At 43.0% G+C, this 15,689-nt stretch overlaps 1 protein-coding gene across 2 annotated transcripts in view; it reads left to right on the forward strand.

The window, feature by feature from the left end:
• Window positions 1-639: 639 nt before the first annotated feature.
• Window positions 640-15,689, forward strand: part of CDC14A (cell division cycle 14A) — a 142,163-nt gene continuing 127,113 nt past the window's right edge. The window contains exons 1-2 of one of the 2 annotated variants that reach the window (XM_019531022.1): window positions 640-793; window positions 991-1,081. In XM_019531022.1, coding sequence (XP_019386567.1) covers window positions 688-793; window positions 991-1,081 — 197 coding nt within the window. In that variant the 5' untranslated portion in view covers window positions 640-687. The remainder of the gene's footprint in view (window positions 794-990; window positions 1,082-15,689) is intronic. The other variant, XM_019531021.1, reaches the window with a different exon arrangement.

The raw sequence follows: 15,689 nt of genomic DNA on the forward strand, positions 1-15,689 counted from the left end.
CAAAGGAAGCTTCATGGAGAACAGACGTCAGGACTAACCCCGAGCCGAGGGGGGGTCACGCAGGGCAGCCAGCGCTGCGCTGCTCCCCCCCCCCGAAGCGCGAGTTCTGCAAGCAGCGCTACCCCCCGCCCTGCGGGGAATGGGACAGCGCCTGTTGGCTACGAGCGCGGGAGCGCGGCTTTCGATTGGTGGAGCTTGCTGTCCGTTAGCCAAAGGGCGGCCTGCCCCCGCCGGCCGTGGCGGGATGTTTCGTACCCTGTGACGGGAAGATCCCTTCCTGGGGCCGGTGGCCTCTCCTGCTACCCCCGCCGGGGGAGCTCCGCCTGGCTCCCGGGTCCCGGAGGTGCCGCCAGGGGGCGCGGGACCGGGCTGCCCCGGGGCTGTGGCGCAGGCGGGGCGGGGCCGGTGTAACAAAGCCGTGGTAACACGGTTGCTACCGCGCCGCGAGCGCCAGGGAATCGGCCGCGGCCTTTTGCAGAGCGCGGGGGCGTTTCCTGGGCGGGGGCAGTGCGGACTCGCCTAGTCCCGGAGCCGGGCGCCTGCTTCTCGCTCTGTCTTGTCCCGTCCCGTCCCTGCTGCAGCCGAGTCCCATGCGGGCGGCCGGCTTCTGGCGCCAGGTCCTGGGGCGCTTCTGCTTCCGGAGCCCGCCCCGCCTCGGCCTTGCCGGAGCCACCGCCGCGGGGCACCATGAACGCGGGGCCGCCCCGCGCCTCGCCGCTGCGCGCCCTCTTTAAGATGGAGCCGGCGCCGGGCACCGCGGAGTTACTCCTGGGAGCCTCCGAGTTCCTCAAGGGTGCGAGGGGGCTGGGGCTGGGGCTGTGTCGGGTCCGCGTCCGCGGGGATCGGGTCCGCACCTGTTGCTGCTCTGGCCCCGGGCTGAGGAAGGGGGTGGCTGGGGGCATGAAGGGGCTGGGAAGGGGGACGCTGGGGAGCGGGTCTCTCGGACTCCACTGACCAGCTCTGACGCTGCTGCCTACCTCTCTCTTGCAGACCGCTTATATTTTGCTACTCTACGCAATAAACCCAAAAGCACCGTCAACACACACTATTTCTCTACAGACGAGGAGCTGGTCTATGAGAAGTAAGTGTTCGTCCGCCCTCCCTGGCTCCTGCCAACTCCTGCTTCGCTTTTGTTTTTCTCATGGGGTTTGAAGCCCTTCAGTGTGGAGCGTAATAAACCCCCCATCTAATGTAGGAGCTGTGCTGTTTGCCTTCCCCTCAAAGTATTTGAGCTGTAGTGGAGTTGGGGTGAGGGTATGCTCCTGAGTTGTTTTATGAATGCATGATAGCTGTATTAATTCAGGTCTTTAAAAAGGAACCTTCACTTTTTTTTCTTTTTCAGTTTTCTTTGTGTTTATTCTTGCCCCTGCCAGTCTCCTTTTGTAGGCAGGAAAGTACTGAGTGGTGCTAACTTTCTTTGCTGCTTTTTTGATGATGAGAGTAAAGCTTCGATGAAAACTGTGGGTGCCCTTGCAAAAGCTACATCTTGCAGTTGAGGGAACAATTAAAAGTAACTTCCTACTAGTTTTCTTTGGAGCTTTCCAGCAGCCTTTTCTCCGGGACAAGCTACTCACAGAGGTTGTGTAATGTCTGTCCTTAGAGGTTTTTAAGACCTGGCTAGGCAAAGCCTTGGTTGGGATCATATATTTGGGGATGGTCTTGCTTTGAGCAGGTGCTTAGACTTTACTAAATGACCTCCTGAGGTCCCTTCCAACTCTAATTTTCTAAGATTCTGTAGATCAGCACACACTCTAGGGAAACCGATAGAACGCTTAGGGTCAGCAATTGAAAGGGACTGTACACAAAGTGGTGTCAAGGACACAAAGTAAATAAACTGATAAACTCCGAGCGATTGCTGTATTTAAAGAAACGGGTTCATAGTTGTTGCTTCTGCTGGTAACAAAATGCTTTTAGATGGGAGTATGCATTTTCTCTTCTAAACTTATTGCAGTCTTCATTATTATTACTAAATCAAGAGCCCTGTGTTGTTACCCTATTACCTATTTTGTATGATCTGAACTCAGAGATAAGGGATTTAACTGCTGGCAACAATGTGAGGCTGTACCCCTATGACTAAAGAGTATAAAACTATATTAAATACTTAGAGGCAGGCTATATTCTCCATGCTTCGCTGGTAGATTAGGGATCATAGAATGGATCACTCAATCCCTGCTATAGATATGCTTGGGCAGCATATGGGGACAAGGGTAGAGGCAAGAAGAAAAAGGATCTGAAATTTAGAGGATAATCTTAAACTTCATGTACTTGCTGCTGCTTAACCTGGTTGTTTGGAACATTAAATATTTAAGTCCCCTAAATGCTTAAATAAAATATTGGACCTGACTCTTTATAATTAATTCTGACCCTAAATTGCATTTGTATAAACTGTTTGGTCAAGCATGGTCACTTTAAAGATGAAATGCATATTATAGAGCTCTGCTGGGGGGGTTGGCGAAGGGCTTGTTTACATAATCTAGTGGCTGTACTTTCCTAGCTTGCTTCTTAGCTTATGTTCACAATTGATAAAACTGCTTTTGGTGGCTGACAGCCTGGTAAATCTGCATTGTCGGCTCAGATAAAAATAATTCTTGCTGGTGAAGAGGTTTTTACTTTTCTGGCTGCAGATGTAATACCATGTAAGGAAGGGTCCACTGGACATCTTGCACTCAGGCAGATTCAGGTTGGCTGAGGTTCTGAAGGTTCTTGAGGAACTTCAGGCTACAGAGAGTTGGGTATGTCTACATTGTATCCAGCTATTCCTGGGGTGGTGTGGTGGGGGAGGTAAGGTTTCATGGATGGCTCCCTTTCAAGCAAACCCTGCCTACTTGCTCCTGCTTTCATATGCCAGATGTCAAGTAGTGTCTTAAGAGCTGGGGCCCTGGGCCTGTTGCTAGCTCTCTGCCTCTGGTTGCTTCCCTGCTGCTGTATTTTGGGGTTTGGCATGTGAGAGTGTGTGGGTAGTATGTACTTGAGAGAGGTTCTCTTCAGAAGAATGGTGAGGACATGGTATAGACATACCATTAGATAAACAACTAAACTAAACACAAGAGCTCTGGATCTAATGTCCTCATGATGGGGAGGCAAGGTATTGGCTAACTTTTGAAGAAGCTTTGTTTTTTTGTTTTTAAGGCCCTGGCTTGACAGATCTCCTAGAATTAATCTTGCCAATTTCTGTTCTGTCTAGGGGCTTGAGAAACCTGCTTGACCAGTGCCTGCAGTACATGGGATCTATGAATTTCTTCTTGTGTTGGTCTGATCTTGGTGTAGGCCTCAGTATGATGCAGAGACTGTACTGCTTGTTGTATTTGTTGCTTGCATGGATTAGGTGTACATGCTAATTATCTTAGTTCTTTCAGGTGCCTTTGATATTGCTGACTGAATAATGATGAGCCTGAAAATCATGACATCGCATATGTGTGGTTGTGTTCTGCTCAGTGCTATATTTGAGTGATCTCGCCTAAGTTCTTTTACTGTTTTTACTGTTTTAAAAACTAGTTTTGCTGGACAAGTGGTATTGTGAGCTCTCGTGGTAATAATATGGAGAGAGTACATTTTTCCGTGTCCCTACTGAAGATTGTGTACTTTGTCCTAATCCAAATATATATAGTGATAAGTGTTATAAAAAGATGTCAGAGCTAAATACTAATTCATCATTTCTGTAGGGTATCTCCCAGTAGAGGATATTAGAAGGATGCGCAATGAGAGAGATCTGTGGATCCCTGGCTAAGAATGTTTGGTAAAATAACACCTAAAGCACTCTTGGCAACATCTTAAAATAGGTTTGAAAAGTCTTTTTTTAATTTTATAGATGTGGGCCATGAGCAAAGACCAATGAAACGTACTGAGTTACTGCAACATAATTTGGTTGAGCAGCCTACTTGGACATTAGATATAGTTAAGGGTCTGCCTAAGTTGAGGAGGCATCTGGCCAGTTTCACAGGGAGATTGCGGAGCTGGCTGCCAGTTTTCTGGGCTGATTGTGGCAGGACTCCTGACCCTCCCCCCAATAACTCTGGCTGGGGGAGGGGGGTCCCAATCCCTACTCCTTGCCACTGATTGGCTGCAAGGGCTGTCCATTGTGTGGTTCTGCCCCTTGCCACCAATTGGTGAAGGGGGATGAGGCTACATGACAGGCAGCCCTCTCAACTAATTGGTGGTGAGGGGAATGGGTGAGAGCTGTCTTAGGCTGCCCTTTGGGTAGGCAATCCCTCCTCCTTGGCCTCCTCCAGTGAGTTGTGCAGTCAGGCCAAAATGCTGTGAAGACTTCTGGCTCCCTTTTGAGGAACCAGCATTTTATTTTCAGTAAATGATTTTTTTGGATTTTACAGACATTGCCTGTTTTTTGCAGGTAATGCCAGCAATTAATTTCTGCGAAATCCACAAAATCATGATTTCAGTAGGCCAGTGCATGCATATAGTACAGCATATGCTGGCCAGGTTACTTAGTCATACTTATGCTTAAGGCTGTTTGTTGTATTTGCAATGTTAGATAGAAATTACAGCAAAAAACACTAAACATAGATGCATAGAGAGGCTATGCTGGTATAATTTATCTTGCTTTTTTTAAGCAGTCTAAATTTAGTAGGAAAAGAGCACTTTCCTCTTAAAGTGAAGGATTTCTTGACAGAAAGACCTCTTCTAATGTAGGCTTGGCTTTGATAACTCGTTTTAGGGAGTGTAGATGGTCTTTATTGGTTTCAAGTTCAATTTCTGCTTGCAACTTAAGATTTTGTATGCATCTCCCTCCCTTCTATCCTAAAGAGCTTTTTTTTACATCTTAAGTTTTAACTGCCAACCTTTCTATTATTATTTATTGCAAGTGGGGTTCTGATGGTCAGGAAGCTTTCTAGCCAGATGTTTAGGTTGATGACAGCCTGCTTATTAATTCACAGCAGTATTTGATCCCATCTTTTTCAAAAAATAACTTTAACACCACGTGATCCATGTATATACAAGTCAGTTCTTATACTGCCTTCCAAAAAAAATGCATACAAGATTTTAACCTGCTACCTAAAAAGAAAAAAAAAAAAGAAAAAAAAGAGGATATTGCTCCAATTAAATTACCATATGGAAGGTTTATCTGTGTGCCACTTCTCTATTAGACAGACCCCATTATTTCATTATATTCAGGACACACTTAGAATATTAATCTAAAATGAATTGGAAAAAACTAGGAAGCTTAAATAGCATGTCCTTAGTTCATTCTCATAACAATGGATGAACCAATCACAATGCTCAGATTCTCTTCCCTTCCTTATTTTGAAGAAAAAGTACAATGCCTCTAATATTTTGGGCTACGAAACTATGTGCACTGCTTGGAAGGTTTTTCTTGTTTGCTTTTCCTTTCTCACATTCTGTCCTTTCTCCCCTCAATTAAAGCACTAAGGTTTTAACAGTACCAGACCTTACTTTAGCCTTTCCAAGTTTGGCTCTGCATTGCTGATGATCTGCTAACTCGGCCTAAATCACTTCTTCTATAATGGGTTAATCTGCCTATGGAGTTCAGAGGTTATTTTAAAAATAGAAACAAATTTATCTAGCCAAATGGATCAATTAGCTAGCCTTTCTAATGTTTTAGAAAGACTTTGCATTAGTAATGAGCAATTCTTTGTCTACCAATATCCACTGACCATCTTAATGTAGATCTATCAATGCAGTCACTATGGAGAGCCCAGAGACAATATTTCTTAAAAGAATGGTGTAAGAATAGTAGCTTTTATCCAACACAAAATAGTGCTGTAAAGTCAGTAGCTAAATAAAAATGAAGTGATGGTAGCATATACATTTTTAAAGTGTACACTGTGTGTAGCAATTGCTGGTAGCTGACTTGCTTCCAAATAGCTAATGCTAAAAGCTTTGCCTTGAAGTTTGTTATTGTGCCGTTACAATTTATACTGTAGAAGAGATTAGAGAAAGCTTAACGGTAATTTTCCACCCTGAACCCCCTAAAATTGGGTTTTCTGTAGGGAAGTGAAGAAAGCAGTTACTAGGTCACCATACATGTTTTATTCATGTGTCTTTCTAAATCTTGTAGGCTGGTGGTTAAGCCAAGAATAGTATGCAACTTTCTTGAGTCTTGATTAGGTGCTGTTTCTAATAAAGGTTTTTCTATTTAGATTGTAAGCTTTTTGGGGAAGGGAATATCTTTCTTACATTTTGCTACACAGTACAAACACGTAGTAAGTCCTGCTCTCTGTTCAGATCTCTAGGGACTACCAAACCCCCTTGAATCCTCTTTGTTTCTTTTTTCTCAATAAGTCTCTCTTGTCCTCCCCAGAAACATGTAGGAAAATTCATATATTCTTTGGTGCAGTGTAAAGATCTCAAAATGAACTCTATATCGCTGTGGGGCTGAGGAATTGTCTTCTGGAACTGACTAATTCAGAACACCCAGCTGTGCTCATTTAAGCCAGATAAGTGGTTTTGAATACCTCAGCTTGATTGCGGTGGTGGTTGTTAGATACAGAAGATTTCTTGGGGTGTCCATCTGTGACCCATAATGTTTGCTTGTATAGGTGTCGTGTCCTCAGCAGCTGGGGGCTATGAAACTAATCATGTTAGTAAGACTGTGGATTTTTCCTCTTAAAGTTATAAATGTATCATCCCACTGACTGGCTCATACTTTCTTGTATATGAATATAGCCTGACTTTGGGGTCTTTACAGAGTTATACATCTTTTTAAGTCAAGTTTAACAGGGTTTTCTGAGTTCTTAATGACCTCACCACTCCAATGAATACGCTATTTTTATTTCAGTTGTTAAATCCAGGATATTTGGACAGAGAATTGTCAGTTTCATAGTTATCAAGATCATATTCTCCAGTCATTATTTAGGATCCATTCTCTCCCTTGGTTCTTTTCTTCAAAGCACTGCTTTTTAGAAGCTGATGGAATATACATGAATAGTATGCTCCATCTATGGTTAGAGGTGGGTTTCTGCCCCAAAACTCCTTGGCTTGGATTTTGGTTTACTTGGGTTTTTAAACATGGCCTCTCACCATTGAACATGCTATACTTGTGCAATTGATGCCTCTGTGTGAGAACTGGGTACTACATACTCTGCACTGGATATCTGAACGAAACACTTGCCTCTATTTAACGCTTGCCTACTAGCTGTCCCAAATCTCATTTACAGTAACTGCCAGTGTTCTGCCTAAATGCATTATAATTTAGCCTCAGAATGTATCATGCCAGGGAATAAGAATAAGAGCTTGTATGAAGTTTGGCCTTTGTTCTCTTGCCAACATCATTGTCAAAAGAAGAGGGGAGAAGTGAATGGAATTATCCAACTGTGACTGCATTAGGTAAAACCCAAAAAAACCAAACCAAACCAAAACCTCTGATTTTGGCCTAGTGAAGGTTACAAGTATGTCCTTCTGTCCATAAATTGACTTAAATGTGTACTTGAGGGGTACTTAACCTGATAAAGGGATATTATCTTAAAGGTGGAAATGATAGTGGAGCAAGTAAAAAATACCCTAACTTGCAGAAGATTGTCATTTGGCAGATAGACGAGGCTGTCTTGGATAGACCTTGATTAATGAGTTTGGCACTGAGAAATCGCTTTCTCTTCAAAAAGAATAGTGGCTTTTGTTCTTCAGTTTTTAACAAACAGATATGGGTTGGGCATCCTGCCCTTGACTGGTTAACACACACAAGGATTTTTACTTGTTGGACCAGATGCTTGTTGGTATCTGTATTCAATTTGGGTAGTTTTGAAGTAGTTTTCTTGAAAAAGTTTAATGCTTAAGTAATGAGGCACATGGATACACTTCATAAGTTGTTATACCTTAATCAGCCATTTATCCTGGTAGAAATGTGTGGACTGACAATGACAGATAAAGTGCCAAGAGACTCTGAATAGCTTCAGAAATCATTTGTGTGACACTGGAACATATGAAGTAAGAGCTGTTCATGGGTGGCTCCAGGTTAACTTACTTTCATCCAACACAGCAGTTTAGTAACCTCAATGCAGTGTAATTTAACCTGTGTTTTTGAGATTGAGAAGCAGTGAATGTTTAGCCTGTAATGAGGTTTAATTGGTGCTGCCTATAGCTCTGTTTGTATGAAATATCCCCTCTACTACTTGCAAGCTTTCAAACAAGCAGTTTACCTCCTGGAAAAAAAATGGCAGTGCTAAACTTGCTTATTTCACATGATGAAATGTCACCATAGTTAAGTGTAGAGACTCAGTAGCAATAGTTATGCAGGAATTTCTGAATTTGTAATGGCTGTGAATTAAGGAGAATTTAACACTAGTCTTGTTGCACAAAACGGCTCCACTTCATACACAGAACAGGGAATTCTTTGTTTATTTCAGCAGCATCTGATGGTGTTTGGATATCAGTTGACCAGTTTCGCCATGCAGTAGAATACAAAAAAATCCCTTTAAACCTTCTGAAGTAACTTTTAAAAAGTATTCCCTTTTTAGATGGCCTGTAGCTATTATAGGTAAAAAGGGAATTTTAGCAAATTATGATCAAACATGGGACTATTAAGTTCAAAACTCTCTTCAAATACTAGTTTAATCCAGTGACCAGATTAAAAATGGTATGTTATGTTTATTTTCCTTTCTTCACTTCTGAGTGAACTACAAGAGATCTGTTTTGGTTTATATTTGGTTCGGAGAGTACAATCTTTAATTTTTCAAATTCAGTCTTCTTTGGTATGTCACTACTCGTGTCTTATCATATGCTGCTTGGAAGAAGTACAGTCAGAATCCTTTTGATGCCTATTGGATGCCAGCCACCCACTCCCTAGCCCTCCAGTTTTCTTCCTCCTGCATCTAATAGTTGTACTGAACCCTTGGACCATTTATAGGATCAGTGAGAGGGGAAAAAGAACCTTGGTCATTCCCTGTTCACTCTTTCTTTCAGCATCTACTCTCTGTCTCTGTGAGATGCAGGAGACTGGGCATGATAGACCTATGGTCTGATCCAGTAAATAGCTGTTCCTAGATTCGTATGTAAAGTTTTGTAGCGGATTTCTATGAAAGAGAGGCATCTTTCACATGTTTTGAAGTTGGTTGATGTGGATTTTTTTATTTTATGATGAAATATAATGAGGTTGTTCTGTAACTGAACCCCTTTTATTGAAAGCTTTATTTCCAACACAGATGCATTATCCCAGCAGTATATCTTTTGGCAGGTCATGAATAGAGGTGTAGCTGAGTCACTAATCACTTACAGATTTGAAGATAAGAACAAAGGTCTTGAAGAGGATTGGGAACTTCCAGAGGAATTGAGGTCCAGGGCTTGTGGCAGCTTATTCTTATTTGCATAAACTGGAGTCTCTGGATTGCACCCACATCCAGTTTCAGTGTATAGGAAATTGTAGTTTCATAGTTAGTAGGGTCGGAAGGGACCTGAGCAGATCATCAAGTCCAACCCCCTGCCATGGCAAGAAAGAGTACTGGGGTCAAACGACCCCAGCAAGGTGATTGTGAAGCCTCATCTTAAAGACCCCCAGGGTAGGAGCCAGCACCACTTCACTTGGAACTTGGTTCCAAACCCAGCCACCCTGACAATGAAGTAGCGCCTCCTGATGTCTAATCTGAATTTACCCTCTGCCAGCTTGTGACCGTTATTTCTAGTCACTCCTGGTAGTGCTTGGGGACACAGGGAAGAGTAATCCAGAGATTACTGGAGATGGCAAATGCTGTGATTGCTGTGGCCATATTCTTCTGAGAAGATGGGACAGAGTTTTCTAGCTATTAGGAAGTGGGAAAAGGGATTCTTCTTATTGATTTTTACATATAATTTAAGATAAGGTATGAATTGAACTAGACACTTGGCCAGTAGTGGATCCAGGATGCTGAAAGGAAAATTGGAAGGAGAGGTGGCAGAGAGGAACAGAACGTGGTGGTGAGCTCACTGTCTGGCCAGTGAGTTTGCTGTGCATCCAAACCCAGAACTCCCAAGGGTGAAAGGGGTGGGGTGCAATTTAGGGATGTGAATATCATTTAAAAAAATTACCTGCTTAATGTCCTGTAAGTATGGGTCCTCCAGGTGGGAGCCCCTCTGGGGTGCTATGGGAGAGGTAGGGTGTGCCTAGCTCCATGCAGCCCTCCCCTGTGGCACCTGATGGCAGCCCTGCTGCTGCACTCACTCCTGTTTAAGCCCTTTTGGCTCCGCTGCACAGCTTTGCCTGACTCTGCTCCCCCAGGTAACAGCTAGTTACCTCCCTGCCACAGCATCTGCATAATGTTGCAGCCCAGATCCACATAGCTTCCTGGGCACCCCCTGCTGGAGCCACTCTCTCAACAGCAGGCAGCATGGAGCTTGGAGGTAAACAGTAAAAGTTAAATGGTATAACTATCATTAATTTTTAACTGTTTAACCTTTTACATCCCCAGTGCAACTACACCAATGCACCCTGTCTGGATCCACTCCTGTCCTTGGCTTTTCGTACCACTTGAATGTGGAAATGTCATAATCATCAGGATAGTAAGCCCTTTTTAGGAGGTAATAAAATCACCTCCTAATTCTAGTGTGTATAATATAGAAGACAATAAGGAAGTGGTAATTTCTGCCCTAGCCGATTGCTGGTCCCTACAAACTTGAAGCAAGATATCAGAAGATGCAGTAGTTTTCTGCAGCTCTTGAAGATGGCAGCATTGTTAGGATTGAGTTAGGAATAGATTCCTGCCATGTGCTTTAGCACAGAAAACTGTTTTTAGTCACTTTGAAATTGGAGATGCTTGATTGTAGTAGACTCACTTGCCATACATCTGGTATGGTAGCAATATTTCTGAATCCACTGACTTGCCATCAGCCTTTGACTAGTCTGCGAAATAAGAATGTTGCCCTCCTTCCTGCTGCGAGTTGCAGTTAATAGTCATTTGATTAATGAGTTCTTGCTGTGGAATGGCAATGCAAAACTTACCCAAGTAGTATATTCACCAGGGTATAAAAACTTACTGCATTCTTCTTTCTGCATCGGTTTGTTAGACAGTAGAGTCTTGAAGTGCAAAGTCTGTTTCAGAAATTAATTCTTAGATATCTTGAAATGAAGACTAAGACTTGCTTAATAAACTGTATCTTGGCAACAATTCTATATGACTAATGCCATTTTTAAAAATAGAATAAAACGAGCCAGATTAATAACAGTAGTAACTCCAGCTATTTGATATATTAACCAAAACTTATAAATGGAACCCCAAATATGCACAGTTCCAATTTGGAAGGAATGGACTGCCTGAAGAAGCCCAAGCTTAATCATCCTCATAGTTAAAAGGTTCTTCCTGATACCCACTCTAAATTTCATCCTGAAGTCCTTTCTTGGCCTGACTTTTGGATTGACAATCCAAGGGTACTAGGAATAGGAGTTAGGTTGTTTTATGTTCTTTAATATGGAGACGGTGTATGTTCACTCTGCCAACAGAAATCAAATTTCAAATGGTTTAGATATGCAGAGGCTCTTCATTTCATTATCTTACCCCTAGTTTTGGTGTGTTCAAATGGCTTTCTGTAACATCTACCTTCTCTTAATTCAGGCTGTAGCGGACTTCTCTCTTCTACTTCTGATCAGGTAATCTCACAATGGAAAATACATTGGTTAATTGTGTGGCAAAATATTGGTGAATGGTGACTTCCAATTAACTGACTTTTCAATGAGATAATTAGGGCCTTTAACAAAATATAACTTTTTATTGAGGAAAAGCCCATGCCAAATGCTGAAACTTCTGTTCAGTTGTCATGTTGGCCCTTCACAGGAGGAGTTCATTTGCATCTAATCCTGCTTTCTTATTCAAGGATGTCAAACTTGTCCTCGGCTGGGTCTGTAGGGTCAGTACGCTTGCCCCCCCTGCCCTGTTTTTTGCCACCACTAGCCATGTCCATCAAGGCCTAGGGGCCCTGAACTCTTTAGCAAGCCATGCCCTTAGCTCTGCCCCCAACTTCTGATGGGTTGGCTCTGGCTGGTAGGCCACATTTGACACTCTGCTCTGGCCCATTTGGGAAGATCCAGTACATATTGGTATGATGCTATATAGTGAATAGCTCCTATGGTGTCCATCACTGCTGCTCAAAGAATAGGAACCCAGTCTACAAAGAGAGTAGGAGTACAGTTCTTTTGAGGCACATGTTGGTATTTCTGAAGTGAAACACCTTGGCTTTCAGCTACAATATATATATTTTTTTTATATCTTTATTTCAAACATTTTTGTAAAAAAAATTGATAAGTAGTCAGAAACTGAGTAGTTGTATGTTAAAGGCCAGACCCTATTCCATGTATGGGGCATTTTCAGTGGTCTTTAGGCAACTATGTGTAGTTCTCGTACCTGAAAATCCATATTTCATTACCAAAGTAAATATACCATGTGTCCCTTGGGTTCCAAAATAGCAATGAGGAGGAGGGCCCATCCACCTTTTGTATTAATAGTTTTTTAGAGACTTGATCAGGGTGGAATGGGATTGTATTTAATAGGTGGAACAGAATCTGGCCCTAAGTGTGTTGCATTCTTCAACCCCTTGTTGCAGTCCTCATTCTTTCTACCTTTTGCTCATCTTATTTCCCATTGCCTGTTTTCCCAATAAGTGGTCAGCTCTCCCCATGAATGGCTGCTCTCCTTTCTAGCTTAGAAGTGGCTAAGATTCTTTTTTGTCTTAAGGGCCCATAAAAACAGGTGACATAAGTACCTTTTTGTAATAAGAAATAGGACACGTAGAAGCCATTGAAAAGAAGAGCAAATGCCATCTGTCTAGTTTTCTAAGTGTTATAGCACGTATTATAGAGAACAGAATTTGGAAACCATTGTCTCGTAGGATCAATTTTTTTTAAATTATCTGAATAAGTCACAAACTTCACTAGACTAGTATCTGTGCCAAGGATGAGAGAGCTGTTTCTCTCATCTATAATCCTTTTTTAAGAATAAAGAAATGTCAGTACATTAGCAAAAGGAAATTCTTTTTAACACCAAGTTTAAAAGCAACACTGTCAACTGATGCCACAGTTTTATTGAGACATGCTTTAGATGTGTGGTGGAACAGGAGGAAATTAAACTTCAGTTATGTTGTGTTTAGAAAATATAAACAGACTTAAGGACCTGGCTTTTATAGTCAGTGTTCACTGACCTAAGAAAATACCTAAGAAATAGTTTTCTATTTCTACTTTACACGCACAACTTCACAGTAGAAGGGGTTTCAAAATACTTGTCTGTCACTTGGCTCTCAGACTTCTTATTAGTGTTAGGCTGTTGTAAATAAAGTAATCAGAATCGCACATGTAAGAACATGTGATGTGAAGTAGTGTACAGTCTTTCCTCTCTTTCACACTGTCATATTTGCTTATCAGTAGCACGATGGGTTAGCTTACACTGCACAGAGGGTGTTGTATAACCAAATGAGGAATTAGCATTATTCTTGAAACACAAGTAACACTGATTCACTTTTTTCCTATCATTTATCTGTGATCTAAGAAATGCTCTGTATTCATGTGGTATTGCCAAACAGTTATGAAAGGAAGGAACTAAATATCACTTAAGGTGTACTTTTGTTTTTCTGTCCTTGAAATAACAACATCACACATTTTATGGCAAAGACAGATCGATAGATAACCACCGTAAAATACCGTCACTGAACTTAAAGTGTCTCATTCATTCCTTTCAGCTTTGCTTATGTAGGACTAACTTGGAAGGCTTTTGTATGTGGGGCAAGGATGAGTTTCCTGTTGCAGGCTCAGGGCCAGAGGCTGCATCAGCCTCTTCCCAGTGAGGGGGCTGGGCCGAGGTTCTACTTGGGCAGGTGGGGGCAGAACAGGCTCAGCTGCGCAGGGTGGGCAGCAGCAAGGCAGGGGGTTATGGGGAATTTCAGGATGGCTATAGCCCTCCCTGCTCTGGGCATTCCCAAGCAAAAGATGGCTGAGCAGACTGCTCTGAGCAGGGGCAGCAGTACGGAGGGGCTTGGGTGGCTGCAGCCACCCCAAAATTCCCTGTAGCCACCCCTCCCAGTGCTGCTGCTGCCTGCCCTTGCCCCATGCAGAAATCCAGGGGGGTACCTACCCCCCCATGCCTTCCCTGGGGGTGCATGCAGTGGTGGGGAGCCCCCTCCCCCTTCCACATGCCCTGGATGAGCTGCCTATGGCTCTGTCCTGAACCTGTGGAGTCACATTCACTGTCCTGTCTGGGCAGCCCATCCCTCCCCCACTCCCTTGCCGTGGGGACCTTGATTTCTACCCCCCCCCCCCCAAACACACCCCTTCCCTCCTGCACACCCCTTTTCCCCTCTCCCCACCCCCAACAGACTTACCAGCAGGACACTGCTCTACAAGCTGCCGGGCTACCTTCCTGTGGAACAGTTGTTGAAATGGTATTGGCTGATATGGCTGGTGTTAGATATTTATAGCCATTAGAAAACCAAGCACCATTTATCTTAAATTCTACTTCACACTTACTGACTCTTACTGCAACACGAGATTTATTACAAGTCTAACAGAACTTTTCCGGGGTGGCATATGCTAATTGTACATAGTCAGACTGATTGCAACTTACATTCTGCCAAGTTTTGTTTTCATGAAAATCTGAGTAGTAAGGGGCCAACATCTGAGTTGCATTCAAGGGTACCGGTATCATGGGTATTCCTCTGGTAGAATAGATAGGGACATAACTATATATCTAATGACAAGAGACACTTAAATCTATCCTAATTTGATTAACTAAAGACAAGAACATATTTTCATGAAATGATCTTCTTTGTGGGTGCAGAAGTGTACTTTGGTTTACAGAGTTTCTCATAACCGATGAGTCAAGTTCATATAAGATGGCTCAAAAAGAAATACTGAGAACTACCCAAATCACGATTAACCAACTTCACCTTAGGAACCGGGAACTAGGTAGAGGCCTTTTTCCTGTTCCGAAGGGCATAGTGGCGTCATTGGGGCACATCTTCTTTTCTCTGTAGTGGCAAATCCTCTTTGCCAGTAGGCGCTTGGCTCATTACTGGTCTTGAGCTTTCCTGCTGGCAGGTGCTAGGCTTACTACTAGTCTGGAGGCTGATTACAAGATTGATATGGAGGAGAATCTGGGTCTAACGAGGCTGATTGTTTTCTTACTGTGTGAAGTGTGGATCCACGTCTGGAGTCCTTGACACTTTATTGCAGTGTTGGTGGTCAGGAGTACCTTTCCAGCGAGGTTCCAGCAATGACTTTTGTTGATGGACTTTTATACGGATCCAGTCACCAGGCAGGATAGAATGGGATGGCTCATCTGGTTCTTTGGGGAGAGCTGCCTGTACCTGTGAATGAAAAGCCTTAACACACTTCATTAGTGCCTTACAATAGTCCAGAATGGTATCATCAAGTAAATGTATATCACAAAAGTGGGAGGCAACAGGTGGCGAGGCAGGGAGCCTCATGGGTCTTCCCATTAGAATTTCATGTGGGCTAAGCCCAGTCTTTCAGTTAGCAGTAGTTCTCGTACTCATAAGGGCTATGGGAAGTGCATCTGGCTATTTTAGGTGAGTCTGGCCAAAATTTGTGCTGAATTTATTTTTCAGAATGCCATTTTGGCGTTCTGCTTGGCCTGAGGCCTGTGGACGGTATGGGCAATGAAAGTTCTGTTGGATCTGCAGGACTTTACAGACTTCTTTCATTATCTGTCCAGTAAAATGAGTTCCTCGATCAGAGTTTAGGGATAAAGGAATACCAAACCTTGGAATAAAGTCTCTGAGCAACTTTTTGCTTACAGTGATGGTGT

This window comes from Crocodylus porosus, unplaced genomic scaffold, assembly GCF_001723895.1.
Source record: "Crocodylus porosus isolate Cpor-Errol unplaced genomic scaffold, CroPor_comp1, whole genome shotgun sequence".
NCBI classification, from domain to species: Eukaryota; Metazoa; Chordata; order Crocodylia; family Crocodylidae; genus Crocodylus; species Crocodylus porosus.